This window comes from Camellia sinensis, chromosome 12 (assembly GCF_055761805.1).
Source record: "Camellia sinensis isolate YWXY chromosome 12, ASM5576180v1, whole genome shotgun sequence".
NCBI lineage: Eukaryota > Viridiplantae > Streptophyta > Magnoliopsida > Ericales > Theaceae > Camellia > Camellia sinensis.
Genome location: NC_138972.1, coordinates 82,890,081 through 82,907,821, shown reverse-complemented (window position 1 = coordinate 82,907,821; position 17,741 = coordinate 82,890,081). Strand labels below are relative to the sequence as shown.

General features: G+C 38.9%; 1 protein-coding gene across 2 annotated transcripts; it reads right to left on the bottom strand.

The window, feature by feature from the left end:
* Positions 1 to 2,923: 2,923 nt before the first annotated feature.
* Positions 2,924 to 6,614, bottom strand: LOC114279487 (BTB/POZ domain-containing protein). Of its 2 annotated transcripts, XM_028221735.2 has the most exons (3): positions 6,286 to 6,614; positions 4,970 to 5,027; positions 2,924 to 4,564 (listed from the first exon to the last, which is right to left on the bottom strand). In XM_028221735.2, exons 2-3 carry the CDS (start codon positions 4,979 to 4,981, stop codon positions 3,284 to 3,286), a joined length of 1,293 nt encoding a protein of 430 aa, XP_028077536.1. In that variant the 5' UTR covers positions 4,982 to 5,027; positions 6,286 to 6,614; the 3' UTR covers positions 2,924 to 3,283. The 2 variants fall into 2 exon arrangements, with proteins under 2 accessions (XP_028077536.1, XP_028077535.1); XM_028221734.2 differs by lacking the exon at positions 4,970 to 5,027 and having other exon boundaries at positions 6,286 to 6,602.
* Between the last annotated feature and the right edge of the window lie 11,127 nt (positions 6,615 to 17,741).

Genomic DNA, 17,741 nt, shown 5'->3' with positions numbered 1-17,741 from the left:
AAATTAGAACCAATCCAATCTGTTTAAATTGTGAAACCAATCCATTTAAACACAAATTGAATCGGTTTAGGACCATAGATTTATATAATTAAATAATAAAAAAATATATAACATTTTAATTTCATAAAAACATAAATATAGCATCATATTAATTCCACAATAACGACATATTTTTTCACAATAGCGACATACTGTTCTAAAAATTAAACAACTATAAGAAAACTAGTTTCACATTAAGTATTTAGACCATTACAAATTAAAACTAAAAACTAACAAACAAAAGTAATAAAAGAAGATACTATGCGAGTTTAGGTTTTAGTTTAGGTTTTATATAGAATAAGGGAAGATACTATATACGAGGGTGTATAATATAAATATAAACTATTTGTACACGGTCTGAATTGGTTCTAATCCGAACCGTAGAGTTCAATCTGGAACCGATCTGTGAACTACAGATTTTAAAATTTTTTAATCCGGAACCAAATCTACCAAAACAAAAAAAAAAAAAAAAAAAAAACACAACCGTAACATTCACGCGCCGATGCCATGAATCCATAAATATGTAACCAAACCAAAAAACAAAAAATAACTATCGCTATTCATGTAATGAGAAATATTGAAGACTCGCGATAACATTTGCATTTTTAATTATAAAAGAAAAATAAAATAAAACTTGAATTTCATTAACATTTTTTCTTCTTTTTTTTTTTTTTTTTTTTGTGTGCACAAAGTCCCAGGAGTCCAAACCATGCAACCTGTTCCCACAATTTTAATTAGGCACATGCAAGTTAATGGTCCTGTTCGGTAGAGTTTATTTTTAGCTTATTTTATCTTTTAGCTTAATTTAAGTTATTTTGATATATTTAGTTCAGCTTAACAATACAGCTTATAACTTTTTGTAAGTCAAAAATCAACTTATTCTTTGAGTGGGGGAGGAAAAGTTTAATTTATAAGTCAAAAATCAGCTTATATTCACAGTTATAAGCTATAAGCTGTTAAGGTATGAGTTATAATCACTTTCTTACAACTCTACCAAACGGGACCAATATAAATGATCTGGTTCAAAAGAAAAAGGCCGAGTTGGTATTTGTTCCAGAAATTGTGCTGTGTGTGTATCCTTTGCCCCTATCTTTATGGTGGAGAGAAGTTTGATGGAGGACTGGGTTATACCACCCTCTTGTGAGAATTTGTTATGCATTGGTTCGGTTCAAATGCCAAGTCTCGAGTTCTTTGGAGATGTGTTGTTTGTGCAGTCCTTTAGGTTTTAAGAATAGAAAGGTAAGTTAGGATTTTTTTAAGTTAAGAGTGAAGATGTTGAGAGTATTTGGGAGAAAATTTGTTATTTCGCCTCTTTTTGATCTTCGAAGGCCAGTCCTTTTAAAGAGATTCCATTATTTTTAATTTCTAGATATTAGAGTGCTTAGTGCCTATTTGTAGTCTAAGGATTCATGGTTTTTTTCTTCTTTTCTCTTGATTTCAGTGGACTTCTTGTCCCTCTTCCAGTATTTGTTCACTTGTTTAATCAATACCTTTTGTTGTCAGATCATCATCAGAAGAAGAAAACTTCATTGCCAAAACATGAGCTTTGAACTCATCAATATTAATCCAGTGTTACTCTCCTTCCAAATGCACCAAATAAGAAGAAAATGGTGCTACACTCAATCCAAATATCTTAAGCAATCATTTATGAAAATACCAACCCCAACTAAAAAGACTGGACAAACCCCACAATATTAAAACACATGACCCAAACAGCAATGAATTAGAAAATCACCCCTACAGTTTCTTTGTCCCTCTTAAAAACAAATCATCCACTGGAAGCTTGGAATCCTTGACAATAAAACACTGAACTATAAAAACCTTGTCCTATCCAGTGGCCCAGAGAAGGAAATGTACCCATTACTCCACTAACATCACACGACAAGAAATTGCAAAAAGGACCTATTTTTAATGCTTTTCAGAACCTAGTAGAGTACAATCTCTTGAAATTTTTTTATACAAAACAATACAATGAAAGTGAATTTGTATACAACAATACAATTCAGAAACTGAGATTCTAAAGCATCAAAACATCATCAATATAGCAGAGAAGAGCAGTAAAGCGATTATTATGCTCCTATGCTTTCAATGGCACAGAAATTTACATTACAAAAAGAGAAAGGAAGTTTTTAAGGGTAATGAGATCTCATCCATTGAATGAAGAATGGGGTGGGAAAGACAGGTTTGGAAATGGCCAGATTAGCAGGAGGAAGGACGGCAGTCTAGAAATTGAACATAAAAGCAACAGCAGTAAATAGTCAGCCCTCAACTTGAATATTCATGGATACAGAATTAAGAACCTTACCATCCCATTGGAGATGCTCTAACAAAGCTTAAAATGATTATACATTCTTTATCGCACGCACTCTCATAAAGAATGTATAATCATTTTAAGCATCTTAACAAGTGTCCTTAGGGCACTCGTTAACAAAATATCTTTTGTATTAGCAAAAGGATATAAGTACCGTGTCGGACCACCGAGGTGAAGATCTTATGATCATGGACTAAATTTGGTTGTTTGAATGGCTACGACATACCCTTAATGATGCCGATTGTGATAGTTCTGTGCTCCTCAATCTATTGGTTTCTAAATTTTAGCATAGAGTTCACATAATATCTGCATTTGTATGATTCCAGGGTACTTTAAACACTATAATAATCTTCACCAACTGTAACTATTCCCTAGTAAGCTGTGCTCTACCACACCCAGGTCTTGAGGCCGCCAAACAAAATAATAGAAAAAAGCATTACCCAATTTCATTTTTGGTTCACACCAACTAAATTGCTCTTTTTATAATATAGTGTGTGTGTGTGTGTGTGTGTGTGTGTAGTGTTCTCAACCCAAGGATTGAACTAGAATTAAAACATTAGAGAGAGCTACAAGTTCACTAAAACATATGGCTCAACTCAAAAAAGATCCATCTGTTCAGATGACAAAATTTAAATTATACAAATTTAGAATCTTCATGTTATGTTCCAGCAGATGATACATCCATGTAACTTTGTCTGGATCGCTCTAAGATAGCTATAAAAAAATATACAATTGGGCAAGACATAGCATCAATTGATTTACAAGGGCCTCAGTACTACCATTGTCATTCTGGAAGAATGAGAATAAAGTACAAGTCACTGATTTAGATGCTACATCTTCTGCACTATTTGCAGTTCTAAGCCGCGCTCTGGTCACTTTCCAGTGCAATTAGCGGGCAAAAAAACAGCGGAGAAAAGGGTAATAGGATTTTGGTCATACCTTGGCTGCCCCCAATAATGCTAGTCTTCTCTTGGCAACCTTGGACCTGTAACACCACACCTCAAATGCCTCCGTCAGGTCCGGGTAGTGAATATGCTTATTTTCCAACCACTCGGTCAAAATCTCTGCCTGGTCCCCAGATGGCAATGCAAGAATGATTGAAACGAATGCCGACTCCAAGGATTGCCATAACTCACCATCCACTTTAAGTTCTAGACCATCCCCATGATCAGCCGAGGCAGAATCAATCAAAGGCCTCATTACCCTCACAAACGGAAGCCAGACCTTCACCATGTTAAGGCGTTTTGCAGTGGACAAAATTACAGTACCATACCCCATCGCCTCTAAAATCTTTGCTGTGAGCTCAATAACCTTCAATTTTGTCTTTGCCGGACTAGCTTGCTCAACAACCTTCACTACACTTTCTGATGCCTCCATCCAACTTACAACAATTTCTCTCATTATATCCAATTTGGTCAATATCTGACAAGCCCATGACAAGTCTGTTAAATAGGATTGGAATGACGCCATTTTCCATACTGCAGAAACTTGGTCGGACTCACATTGCAAAGATTCTAATAGATTGTTAAATCTGGCTAACAGGTTCCTCACACATTCTCTTACTTCTGATTTTATCTCATCATCAGCTGTTAGTAAAGGGGCATCATCATCTTCAGTAAGCATGTACTCGAGCTGCTCTTGAGCTGAGGTCTTTAAATCAAACATGGATGAAGAGGGGGACGATGTTGCAAAACGTAAGGCTGAGACGAAAATCCTGACAATAGCTGCTACATTAACTGGTTGGAGACGGGCAAGGATTAGTTCTGCTTGTGATCCCATGCCTGGTATGACTCTTAGAATCTCCTCCTCCTCGGCTTCTTCCCAAGGGACAGCTTCCAAGTATTCCACACAAGCAGCAATTATTTGTGGGCATCCAAGCTCATTGGCCACCCGAAGAGTGCCAAGAGCATTTCTAACACCATGACACATGTCAGTCATTGGACCATCCATAGTAGCATATAATAGGCGTAAGACACTAATATGGTAGTCCATGTCAGTTTCTTGACAGTAAACTTCAACACAGTTGCGTGAATCAAGAATCTGGCAGGTAGGCCAATTCTCAGATAAACGGTCAGCAAAATACTTGCTGTTCTTTGTAAGGACATGGGAATGACAGTATACCCAATCATCTCGGCCTTCTTGAGTTCGTAATCTTACAACAACATCACTGGTTGATCGATCTCCAATCCTGCATGGGACCCTTGTTTTGTTGTCCTGAAATGTAAAGAAATAGAAACATGGAAAACATGCTAAGCAGTTTCTAGGTAAAATTCAGGAAAAAAACTATAACCCTTTTAGAATGTTATTATTATTATTATTATTATTATTATTATTATTATTATTATTATTATTATTATTTTGAGGCTTATTTCTTACTTAGACTCATAAGACAAAGTCCATCAGTTCATACAGATCAATCTGAGGCTCCATTATGCCCCTAAAACCGATTTAGGTGTGATTCTGAAATTTATGGTTTGATGCTGAAAAGTAGCAAACATGCAGCAGTGCAAAGCTATGAAAACCACGTTCTTCAGATGCCATACTGTTCTCATAAAGTTATTAACAACTGTGTGGGGCGTAAGAAACTAAAAAGACGGCTACGCAAATAATAAAACTCACAGGAGACTCCATTAAGCACTGATCATCAATGGCATATTACTTTTATGCGTTATGGCACCTGTAAAGTGAACATTAACACAAAACATGAATGAATATGATTTCAAAGCTAAATACGTAACATTACTGTAGAGTAATCTAGAAAATGCTAAGAGTTGACATTCAATCATGTTAGAAGAAGTTGGCCAAAATAAACTGGATGTTTTGCAAGAGGACATAAATCTAATTAAAATTGCATAACATGGAAAGAAAATGAGAGACCTGAGTGGACTGAATAAAACTTGGTCCAAAATACTGACTTATTTTGCAAGTTTGGAGACTGTCCAATTGGATCGAATGATTTGACGAGAAATGATAAGAAATAAAGAGAAAGATAACTCTTTTCTCAAGTTTGGTTCACAAGTCAAGTGGGAATAATGAGAAATGGAGAGAAAGAAAACTCTCTTGTTTCATGGTTTCATTTCTCATAAAAAATGGTGAGATTTGATGAGAAACAAACTGATTAATCGTGTATTTTTCATAATACCGAGATTATGCATTAAAATAGGAAGAAAAAGAAATCTCACCCATATTGTTATATATCACATACATTGCTTTTTTAATCATATAAATATGATAAGCACAATCATTTCTTTTATTGTCTCATCCCACAATCCAGAAGGAGTGTAAATAGTCAACAACACATGGTCTTACGACTCCTATTACATACCAAATAATAGATGGGTTCTACTGATTCCAAAGTAAAAATATCCAATTAACTTGAATCAATTATGACACACAGATAGGTAGTAAGGTATAGACAAGTAGTTAGGTATTCCCTAATCTGAACAAGGCCATCATCTCCGTAGCACACCACCACTGTATTGAAATAGAAAACTAAGATAAAGCATGACAGATCATAGAAAAATGCAATTAAAGGCTTCCCTTTGACAAGTAAATCCTCTTCCCAACAATCCAAAAGCCTATTCAAGGCACATAACAAGAAATGGGTCTCTTTCAAAACAATTAACAAACACATGGAGTGCATGAACAAGTCCACATGGTTCTGCCAAAATATCCCTTGAGAAACCCAGTTGGGTAGGCCAAAAATGAAGTTCATATGCTAACAGGAGCACATGATGACACCCCCATTTGGTACATACCCAAATCCCCTCCACTGTATTGTCAATTACCCTTTTCACACCATACCCAAGAACATAAAAAAAACACATTCAAACCGGGAACAATGTACACAATTGCTGTTGTGTCAAATGAATTCAATAATTGAAACTCCAACAACAGAACACAATTAAGAATCTGGGTAAAGATGTGAATGTTACCAGATATAAATGGATGAAAAGGGAACTTCTCATTTGCTTTGGTCCATGGATTGAGCTCTCTCTCTCTCTCTCTCTCTCTCTTCTCTCTCCGTCAACTGGAATCCGCCTTGCAGGAAATGGGTTTGTTGGGTGATTCTACTGCGAGTGCAATCCCGGCTTTAACAGAGGCACTGTACAACCAGTTGATCCAGAATGAGTTGCACTATGCTCTCAGCTAGGCCAAAATTGCTTTCGTATTACGGACCTGGATGGATCCCTCCAGTCCGGGTTCGTGGGGCTTTCGTTTTCATAATTATACGCAAGGGACTAACTCGATTAAGCCCCGGTTTGGTAAACATTTTGGGTTAAATAATTATACATGGGCCCAAAAAAAATTTAAAAAAATTAAAAAGTCAACAAAAAAAAGTTTGTCATTCCAAAATCAAAAAAGCCAAATAAGAAAATTAAACAAATAAAAAAGTCTCAGATTAAAAAAGTTTAAAAAAAGCAAAAAATCAACTAAAAAAGTCATTGCCAAACGAGCCCTGAATTTGATTGAAACGGTTATATTTGGTCTGTTTTTTTAATATGAATCAGTTTGTGCTGTTTTTTAATTTGGTATCGATTCAAATACTTTGTGTATTGAATTAAATCCAAATCGATCGTTTTAACATATATTATATTTATAATATATATATATATAAAATAAATTATTAACTTCAATTAATTAACATTATCATATCTATAATCTAAGTTAGTAAAATTCCATAGAGGAGTTTTAGCAACATAGAAAAAAAGGCTTTTTAGCTTTTAGGTCATATCATCTTTCTATTTTTTAAACACAAAAAAGTCAAAAAGTCACGAAAAAGTCAAAAAATTAACTTTTTACTAACTTCTCAAAGCATTACTACGTATAATTTTTAATTTTAATACATTGTTCTTGAAATCTTTTTTTAGCAAAGAGGTTAAAAGTGTGGTGAAAGGAATTTGGAAATACTCTCTTATCCAGACAGACCTTTTTGATCCTTGAAATGATACCTGAAAGATAAACAAACACTTCGGTCGGAGGTGCCGGAATTAACACTCCGACAAGCAAGTTAGTCTTTCGCTTTAGTATTTGCTTTACTTATAAGTTATTTACTATTTTTTTACATACCGTTACTTCGTATGAGGCTCCTTCTTTTATATTGTTCTCTAGGGGTCCACTCAGGACATTCTCTCCTCACACTTGGGCTCCCCATACGTCGTATAAGTTACTTGGACAACTCGGCCCTTAAGCTAGGTCATACTCGGTTGGGGCTTTCAAATGTCTGTCATAGGCCGTCTTGTATTCGACCCTCTTCAAATGTACTTGGCTCAACTTGAGGGCAAAGCCTAGTTTGAGCCGACTTGTCTATGGCTCATTCAATTTTGGGCCCCTCACAATTGCCCCCCCAGCATTCGAATTGATCCTTTCAATCGGCATGTTTGGTTGAAATAGTGCACACTATTCGGCCGTTTTAGAGTAGAAAACCCTCGAAAGTTGGAAATACGGCGGACGCGCTCCTTTTAGTACTGATTCATCAGAACCGACGAGATGTGAAATCATTACAACTTCCTGCCCCTTCATATCTGACACTCATTTAATGCGATTTGAAAACTATCACCCTGTATGCTTTGAATCGAAAGGCTCTTCGTTCCTTCTTTTGGTATTCTTCACATCAACCTTTCTTCTTCAAGACTTCTGCAATTTTGATTCCGCTTGCCACTATTCATCTTCTTCTTTGACCTGTAAGTTCCCTCTTCTTTTCCTTTGCGTTCATGCCAGTCCATGTGTCTTATTTAGCATACATTTTGTTTTTTTTCCGTCATTAATGGCAAAGCATTTGAAAGATCTCCTCTCTGAGGAGCGAGTCACAGCATTCCGTCATTATTTTTCAATCCCAGACGACATCCAATTATCATTTGTTGCAGACAATGTAGTTGATATGGAGAAGGCTAATACGAACACCATTAGCTTCTCTTTTCTGTCAATCGCTGAGGGTGGGGTTTGTTTCCCCCTTCATCCTCTTCTTAGGACCGTTTTACATTATTGGGGATTAATCCCTTCCCAACCGAATGTGAACTTCTACCAAATAATTATGGGTATAGTAGAATTGAACCACTGACTGAGACTTAACCTAGGAATCCCAACTATTTGGCACTGTTACGTTATGGCAAAGTCAACTGGTCGACAAGGCTGTTATTTCCTGAGAGCCAAGGACGTAAATCACCACTTGGTGACTATGCTTTCCAGCTCTGGTAAAATAGTTGATGATGTCATGGTCGTTGTCCGAAGCAATTGAGAATTTGGCGAGGGATAAGATCGCCTGGACCCAATGCCAAGGCAAAAAGGTGAGCCAGGTGGCCGACTACAATTGTTGTCTTCGTTTTAGATGGATTCTTGCTTAAATTCTATATATTGATAATTCTTTTTGCGCCATGCATATAGCGATTTAAAAAAGTGCTAACGTCAGCAGACGAAGCCGTTCTCAGCCAAGTGAAGGCAATCTTTAATTATAAAGGATGTGCGAATCTTCAAGGACAAGGGCGGGCCACGCACATTCTGCTGAGGTATGACCCAACCTACGCCACCTTTTCGGCTTCAGACAACATCCTTGTGCCGAGAGGTGAACGACAACTCACAGCACTCCTATTCCCACTTACAAGAGTTTAAGGGATATTAGTGTTGAACGTTCTGACGCCGACGAACCCGACGTCGGCGAACAAGTCGGCAAAGAAGCACTATCAGGGAGCCGTGAAAGATAGCAAAAAATTAACCAAGAGCTCAAATTAGCTTTTAAGCGTATCAGCGCTGATCATATCCATCATCCTTCCACTTCAGGCCTAGTAAATTCAGTTACTCCAGAGGACAATATTTGCAACGATTTGGACGATTTACTTGGGGCTGAGTATGAGGTCGAGGAAATGGGTGGAGAATCCCTTTCCCAATTTTCCAGGAGAAGAAATGCCGAAAAATGGTGGCAAGGAGAAAGGCAGGTGGTGCTGGGGTGAGCTAAGAAACTCCTCCCCCAGAGGTTGCATCAGAAGAAACAGTCTGTGAGATGGTAATGGTCGACTCAATTCCTGAAAAGTAGCAGGAGTAGCAAACTGAAATCTCAAGTGCTGATCAAAGATGGCAGAAACGCCCTATCGAGGCCATTGCTGAGTTATTGGAGGCGCCGGTTGATAAACGTCCAAGAGTAGTTATGTCGTATGATTCCTCCGACACTTTCATCATTTAACCACGGATGAGGGGTTCGTCAGTTCCTGCCAGCGGGTCGGCCATCAAAGATCCGGTTCTAGCCTTAAGTATGGCGTTAGCGATTTCCTTCCCCGCAGACAAGGCTGCATTCTGTGCCGAACCGGACGTGATTTCAAATGCATTAGTGGCAGAGTCAGCAATATTGGTAAGTACATTTTAGAATATAAATCCTTTCATTTCTCATGCTGACTAATCATGCCTTTGTTTTGTTATCTTTGTTAGGTAACGGGAAGGATTGCCGAGATCAACCGCCATCACTACAACATCGTGGAACGACTTGGCATTCTTGAAAACCAGCTTGAGGAGGAAAAAAGCAAAGCCATAGTAGCTGTAGTTGACTTAGTAACGGCGACGACGAGGGTGGAGGTCGAAGCCACAAAGGTTGAAGAAGAGCGAACGAAAGCCTCTACTGAGGAAAACAAAGCTTAGCACGCCAACTTGCTTCATAGGGCCGCTGAAGAGAGGGGAAATATGATAGACCACTCCCTTAAGTCGGCCAAAGAGGAGATCGCAAAGCTAAAGGCCAAACTTGAGGAGGAGAAGAGGGCGAGGAAACTCGCTGAGGCGAATGCGGCCAAGGCTTTTGATGCCGGAGAGCTTGCGGCCAAAGAACTATATGCAGACGAAGCCTTGAAGTTTGAAAATCGAGGCTTCAAGCATGGCTGGCTTAAGGCTTTGGTTGCCACCAAGGTGACTCTTGATCAACCCATTCCCTACAAGCAGTTGGAAGTCGAACTGTTAGAGTTGGATCCTTAAGACGTAGACTTTTGATCGGCCAATGTCAAACGAACTTGAATTACATAGTTTTTGTTTTGTTTGCTTTATTTTCTGTTTTGTTTAGCTTTGTATTAGGGCTATGTTCATGTATAAAGTGACGAATGTACTTGGGCAGTTTATCAATGAAAATAGCCGTTTTGTGTATGAAAATGTCTTTGAACAAAAATGTGCCGCATAACTAATGCCAGATACCAAAATAAAAATGGAAAAGAACTTATAATATAGTCAAGTTGAATTCACAATGTGGTCAAGTGGGGCAATGTTAATTTGGCCAAATATGTTTAAGCAGAATAGATTCATAAATCTGACCAGATAGCGTAACAGTCGAATATGTAAAAGAAACAAAGCAACTGAATGTGGTCAGGTGGGGCAGTGTCTGAATTCAGCCAAATATGTGTAGGCCGAATAAATTCATAAATCTACCCTTGCCCCAGTTGATCACTTAGCGTAACCGCCAAATAGGTAAATGAAACAAAGCAACTGAATATAGTCAGGTGAGGTAGTGTCTAAATTCAGCCAAATATGTGTAGGCCGAATAGATTCATAAATCTGCCCTTGCCTCAGTTAATCGCTTAGCGTAACCGCCGAATAGGTAAAAGAAACAAACCAACCGAATTTGGTCAGGTAGGGCAGTGCCTGAGTTCGGCCAAATATACGTAGGCCGAATAGATTCATAAATTTATCCTTGCCCCAGTTAACCGCCGAATAGATAAAGAGGCAGTGGCGGGCGCAAGCGCTTCATAATTATGGCACCCGTAATTAATAAAATGGGATAGCCAAGTTTTTATAGGGCTTAGGCCTCTTTAAATAGACATTGCCCAGACTTGCTAGAGAGCGCATCAGTGAACAGAGTGTACAAGAGAAAAAAAGAAAAAGTAAGAGAGCATTGTATCGACTTGAGCAAGCTTATATGTCTAGCAGACTGTTTTTCAACAGTAAAGAAAGGGAAAACTTTAGTAGAACTGGATAAAGAAATAAACCGTGAAGCTGGTGACAAGTCCTCACGAATAGGAAATATGACGTCGGAGGAGCGAGGAAGACATTGATCCCCCTGACGTCGAAGCAGGTCTCCAAAAGGGGGCAAGAAATAGCCTAGGAGATGGGTACAACAACGAGGGAGCACAAGAGCAGGGGGTGCACAGGCCTCAGCAAGAAACGAACTGAACAGACCACCTTGCCCTCTAAGTTTTTCAGGCTTTATTGGGAACAAACCAATGACCGAGGCTGATTCAATTATCCGTGATCCGAACCTAGCAGTGGAGTTTACTCGACAAAATTTTCCACCCAAAGTGCAACAATCAATGATCGGATGGGATGATTACGAAATCTTCAGAGAAGACGTCCATGGGGTGGTTAGTGGACTTTATAGCTCATATGAGATTGGCATGCGCCTTCGCGCCACGCAGAGAGAAATTGAACAAAAAGATGGGCATATTCGGAACTTGGAGCGCTGTATGGAGAGGCCAAGAATGAAGTGCGAAAAACTAGGGCCACCAAGTCATAGTCAGCAGGCACAACGAACCCAGTCGTTTTAGAAAAAGTGAACCAATGCCTAATAGATCACGCTATAACCAATCGGAGATACGGCAAGCATGTTCGCAAAAGAGGCGATAAGAACGCGGGCTTATGAAGAAGGCTTCTTTGATGGGAAAAAAAAAATCAGCATTAAGAAGACCAGGGAAAAGTTGACAGATGATATTTTCCAATGCGAGAACCGTAGCTTTAAGCACGAATGGATTAAGGCTTTATAAGCCACTGGTATGAACTCGGCGTCTCCATTATACCAAAATTACAAGGTTCCCTTCGAGGCTTATGACGTCGAGAAGACAAATGATGAAGAAGAAGGTGCCGACCCGAAGGAGGCCTAAATAATCAAAACACCATGTATTGTAATTTTTATTTTAGTAGGGACCATGAATTTATAACAAAAAGCCATGTATTGTTTCTTGAAATAAAATTATTGTTTGTTTGATCAGCATTGTTGCTAGCTTTGTTCAAACTGCATGTTTATGAAGATGTATGAATCTTTATTGCATTTATCTTAATGATGCATGTTTAGAACCGTTTGTGTATTGACCTATGCAAGTCCGTTGCACAGATCTGCCAATTTAGGAAATTTGTCTATCCTTGCAGTGGGTGCTCCGAATTCGGAGGCTTGTTCGGCCAATCATGCCGATCACAAAAGGCTCTCCGAATTCGGAGTCTTTGTAAAGGCCAATCGTGATTAAGTACGAAGAGCGCTCCGAATTCGGAGGCTTGTTCTGCCAATCGTGTCGAGCATGAAGGACGCTCCGAATTCGAAGTCTTTATAGAGGCCAAACATGATTAAGCACGAAGGGTGCTTCAAATTTGGAATCTTTTTAAAGGCCAAACGTGATTAAGCACGAAGGGCGCTCCGAATTCGGAGGCTTTTTCGACCAATCGTACCAATCACAAAGGGCGCTCTGAATTCAGAGTCTTTGTAAAGGCCAAACATGACTAAGCACGAAGGGCGCTCAAAATTTGGAGGCTTTTTCGGCCAATCGTGCCGATCACAAAGGGCGTTCCGAATTTAGAGTCTTTGTAAAGGCCAAACGTAATTAAGCACTAAGGGCGCTCCAAATTCGGAGGCTTGTTTGGCCAATCGTGTCGAACACGAAGGGCGCTTCAAATTCAGAGTCTTTATAAAGGCCAAACGTGATTAAGCACGAAGGGCGCTCCAAATTCGGAGGCTTGTTCGACCAATCGTGCCGATCACGAAGGGCACTCCGAATTCGGAGTCTTGTTCGACCGGTCGACTATTCAAAATAAAACGAAAAAGGCACATTGAATCACTGATTATATAGATGAACATACGGTTACATATCAGCAAATCAAAAACAAACAAATATAATCTTCAAGTGATTTAATGATAAAACTTATGCAAATGCATCAAATTCCAGGGTTGGGGCAATTTTCTACCGGTCATGTCTGAAAACCGATATGCACCTGCACCGGCAATCGAATCAATCTGATAGGGACCGTTCCAATTAAAGCCTCGTTTTCCGTTCGTTGAGTTTTTTGCAACAACAAGCACTTTCTTAAGGACCAATTCTCCAGGGGCGTAATGGCGCAGCTGCAGGCGTAATGGCGCAGCTGCACGCGCTGGTTATATGATCTGGCAAGTTGCTGCTAATATCGTGCCATGTGCACAAGAGCTCGATCTCGGCGTTCCTCTATCAAATTCAGGTCTAGAGCCAACATCATGTCGTTCCATCTCGTGTCAAACGCCTTTGATCTCAGAGTGGGCAGGTCGATTTCAAGAAGGATGATGGCTTCTGTCCTAAAACACAAGATGAATGGGGTTTCTTCAGTAGACCGCTTTGGAGTGGTACGATGAGCACACAATACACTGGGCAGCTCTTCAACCCACTTGCCCTTGGCCTTCTCCAACCACTTATTGATTCTGTCCAGGATATTAAAGGCCTCAGCCTGGCCATTACTTTCGGGTAAGCTGGTGAGGAAAAGTAAGGTCAGATGCCATACATGTTGCACAGCTCCCGATAGATGCCACAATCGAATTGGGTGCCATTATAGGATATAAGTGATCTGGGTATACCAAATTGGGTTATAATGTTTTTCCATACAAAACGTTTAACATCGACGTCATGGATATGTGCTAGTGATTCTGCCTCAATCCATTTTGTAAAATAATCTATTGCAACAATCAAAAATTGCTTGCTTCCTGGAGCCCTTGGCAATGGTCAGTACACGAATTTTCACTTTTTGCGACTAAATTTTTAGTCACCAAAAGTCAATTTTTTAGTCGCCAAAGGGCTTTAGCGACTAAATTATTTGGTTGCAGCATTAGTCATGGAAGAATTGTTGGGAAAGCTAATTGGCGACTAAAATTATTTCAGTCGCCAAATGTATTCAATTGCCGACTAAATTTTTAGTCGCCAAAAGGTTGGAAATAAAATTAAATAGCACATTTTCGGCGACCAATTTTTTTTTCACCAAAAGCCTCAGTTATTGTTAACGACTAAACATTTAGTCGTGGAAAAAGTTTTTAGCTACCAAATATATTAGTCGCCTAAAGTGAATGCTTGTGTTTTGGCTACTAAAATTTTAGTCGCCTAAAGTCAAATTTTTTTGGCTACTAAAGATTTAGTGGCCTAAAGTCCCACATTTTTTACTACTAAAATTTTAATCGGCAAATAGTTATTGTTTTGGCTACTAAACATTTGGTTTCCTAAACTCCCACACTTTTTGCTACTAAATTTTTAGTCGGCAAAAGTGTTTTTATTCTTCAGCTTTGATTTTTAGCTACGAAATATTTTAGTCGACAAATGTTTGATTTTCTTTTGGTTGCAAAACTTTTAGTCCCCAAATGTTTGCTTTTTGCTACAAAACTTTTAGTCGCCCAAACTATTTTTTCAATTTCTTTTTAACTAGTAATTGTTTAGTCGCTAAAAACATGATATTATGTTTTATCGCAAAATTATAATTTCTCCACAACCTGTCTATATTTCATGCAACCTGTAATACGTATATAAACAAAATGATACATATACTATCAATCATTCCACAATCTACATCTGTATACAAAAAATAAATAACTTTAAGTGTCAAAGTCCATACAAACCAACTATTGTCCAAACTAAAATAATAATTTCATACAAAATATAGAATCATACAAAAATAAAAGCTCTCTATATACAAAAAAAATACATTTACTACCATGTGAAATGACCATTTGGCATGGTACAAATTACCATCGTAATCTGTACCACAACAAAAGGTGATGTATGTACCACAACAAAAGTACATTTATAGACCATGACAAAAGGTCATATATATGTACGATAACAGAAGGTGATCTATGTACCACGCCAGTAATTATTTGTTGGCTGCCAAAAGTTATCTGTATCAGTAATAGTGAACTGCACAAAAGTCGGGGACAACAAAAGTATTATATTAGTTCTATACAAAACTAAAATTTCTTCTCCATACACCAAAATGGATTATCCACAAGTCCATGCAACAAAGCTATTTACAGAAAAATAAAAAAATAAAAAATAAAAAAAATAATATTAGAATTGGTTACAAAATATCAATACAGTTAGCCATAGGGAACATGTTCTGATATGCATTTAAGGTAGAACAATCTAGAAATGTCTTCTTCGAAATAAAAACACATATATATATATATATATGTGTGTGTGTGTATGTGTGTGTGTCATGCAATATTTATTCCAACCAACTGCAGAAACAATCTATTATATAATTTCTTCATCCTATAAATATACAACGGCAATTATTAGAATATATGGATGTTATTTTCATAAGGTTGTCACTTTTTAAACTAAGTGTTACGCTTTTTTCGACTAAGTGTATGGCATTTTCGGCTCTAACTCCCAACCTACGGGTCCGAAATTTTTTTGGTTTTTTCACAAGTCCTATTTGTCACGGGGAAGCTATCCGTGATAGCCATACTGTGGTTCGGGGGCTGTTTTGAGTTTTCGATCCCGAAACGCCATTTTTCGACTAAGTTTATGGCCTTTTTGGGTCTAACTCCAAGCCTACAGGTCCGAATTACATTCCATCTGTTGTCACAGGTCCTAATTTTCATGGGGAAGTTGTCTGTGACAACCACATGGTGATTCGGGGGTAGTTTTGAATTTTCGCCCTCGGAACGCTCTTATTCTACTAAGTTTAAGGCGTTTTCGGCTCTAACTCCCAATCTACGGGTCTGAATTACATTCTGTTTGTTGCCACAGGTCGTAGTTTTCATGGGGAAGCTTTTCGTGAGAGCCACACGGTGGTTCGGGGGTTGTTTTGAATTTTTATCCCCGAAACGCCCCCTCTTTCGATTAAGTTTAAGGCATTTTCGGCTCTAACTCCAAGCCCACACGTTCTAATTACGTTCCGTCAATTGTCACAAGTCCTACTTGTCAAGGGAAGCTGTCCGTGATAGCCACATGGTGGTTTCGAGGCTGTTTTGAATTTTTAGCCTCGGAACGTCCTTTTTCGACTAAGTTTAAGACGTATTCGGCTCTAACTCCCAACCTATTGGTCCGAATTGCATTCCATCAGTTGTAACAAGTCCGATATGTCAAGGGGAAGCTATCCGTGAGAGCCAAACGGTGGTTCGGGGGCCGTTTTGAATTTTGGCCCCCCGAAACGCCCTTTTTCGACTAAGTTTAAGGCGTTTTCGGGTCTAACTCTAAGCCTACGCGTCCTAATTACATTCTATCAGTTGTCACAAGTCCTATTTATCAAGGGGAAGCTGTCTGTGAGAGCCACATGGTGATTCGGGGGTTGTTTTGAATTTTCGGCCCTACAACGCCCTTTTTCGACTAAGTTTAAAGCGTTTTCGACTCTAACTCACAACCTATGGGTCCAAATTACATTCTGTCTGTTGTCACAAGTCTTATTTGTCATGGAAAAGCTATCTATGAGAGCCACACAGTGGTTCGAGGGCTGTTTTGAATTTTTGCCCCCACAACGCCCTTTTTTGACTAAGTTTAAGGCGTATTCGAATCTAACTCCTAACCTATAGGTTTGAATTACATGCTGTCAGTTATCACAACTCCTATTTGTCAAGGGAAAGCTGTCTGTGAGAGCCACATGGTGATTCGGGGGCTGTTCTGAATTTTTGACTCCGGAACGCCCTTTTTTAAACTAAGTTTAAAGTATTTTCGGGTCTAACTTCAAGCCTACACGTCCTAATTACATTCTGTCAGTTGTCACAAGTTCTATTTGTCAAGGGGAAGTTGTCTGTGACAGCCACACAGTAGTTCTGGGACTGTTTTGAATTTTTGACCCCGGAATGCCCTTTTCGACTAAGTTTAAGGCGTTTTCAGGTCTAACTCCAAGCCTACGGGTCTGAATTATATTCCGTCTATTGTCACTGGTCCTAATTGTTATGGAGAAGCTGTCCATGACAGCCACATGGTGGTTCGGGGGCATTTTTGAATTTTCGCCCCCGAAACACCCTTTTCCGACTAAGTTTAAGGCGTTTTCAGCTCAAACTCCCAATCTACGGGTCCGAATTACATTTTGTTTGTTATCACAGGTCGTAATTGTCATGGGAAAGCTTTCCGTGAGAGTCACATGGTGGTTCGGAGGCTGCTTTGAATTTTCACCCTCAGAACGCCCTTTTTCGACTAAGTTTAAGGCATTTTCGGCTCTAACTCCATGCGTACGCGTCCTAATTACATTTCGTCAACTGTCAGAAGTCCTATTAGTCAAGGGAAAGCTGTCCGTGATAGTCACACGGTGGTTTGGGAGTTGTTTTGAATTTTCGCCCCCGGAATGCCATTTTTCGACTAAGTTTAAGGCGTTTTTGGCTTGAACTCCCAATCTACAGGTCCGAATTACATTCCGTTTGTTATCACAGGTCATAATTGTCATGGGGAAGCTTTCCGTGAGAGCCACATGGTGGTTCAGGAGCTGT

What these genes read in the sequence shown, in the direction of transcription:
- LOC114279487 (XM_028221734.2), bottom strand. Translation starts at nt 6,318, where the DNA reads ATGAGAAGTTCCCTTTTCATCCATTTATATCTG. An exon ending in TTTTCATCCATTTATATCTG is followed by an intron (nt 4,565 to 6,285) that starts GTAACATTCACA and finishes TTTACATTTCAG; the next exon opens with GACAACAAAACAAGGGTCCC.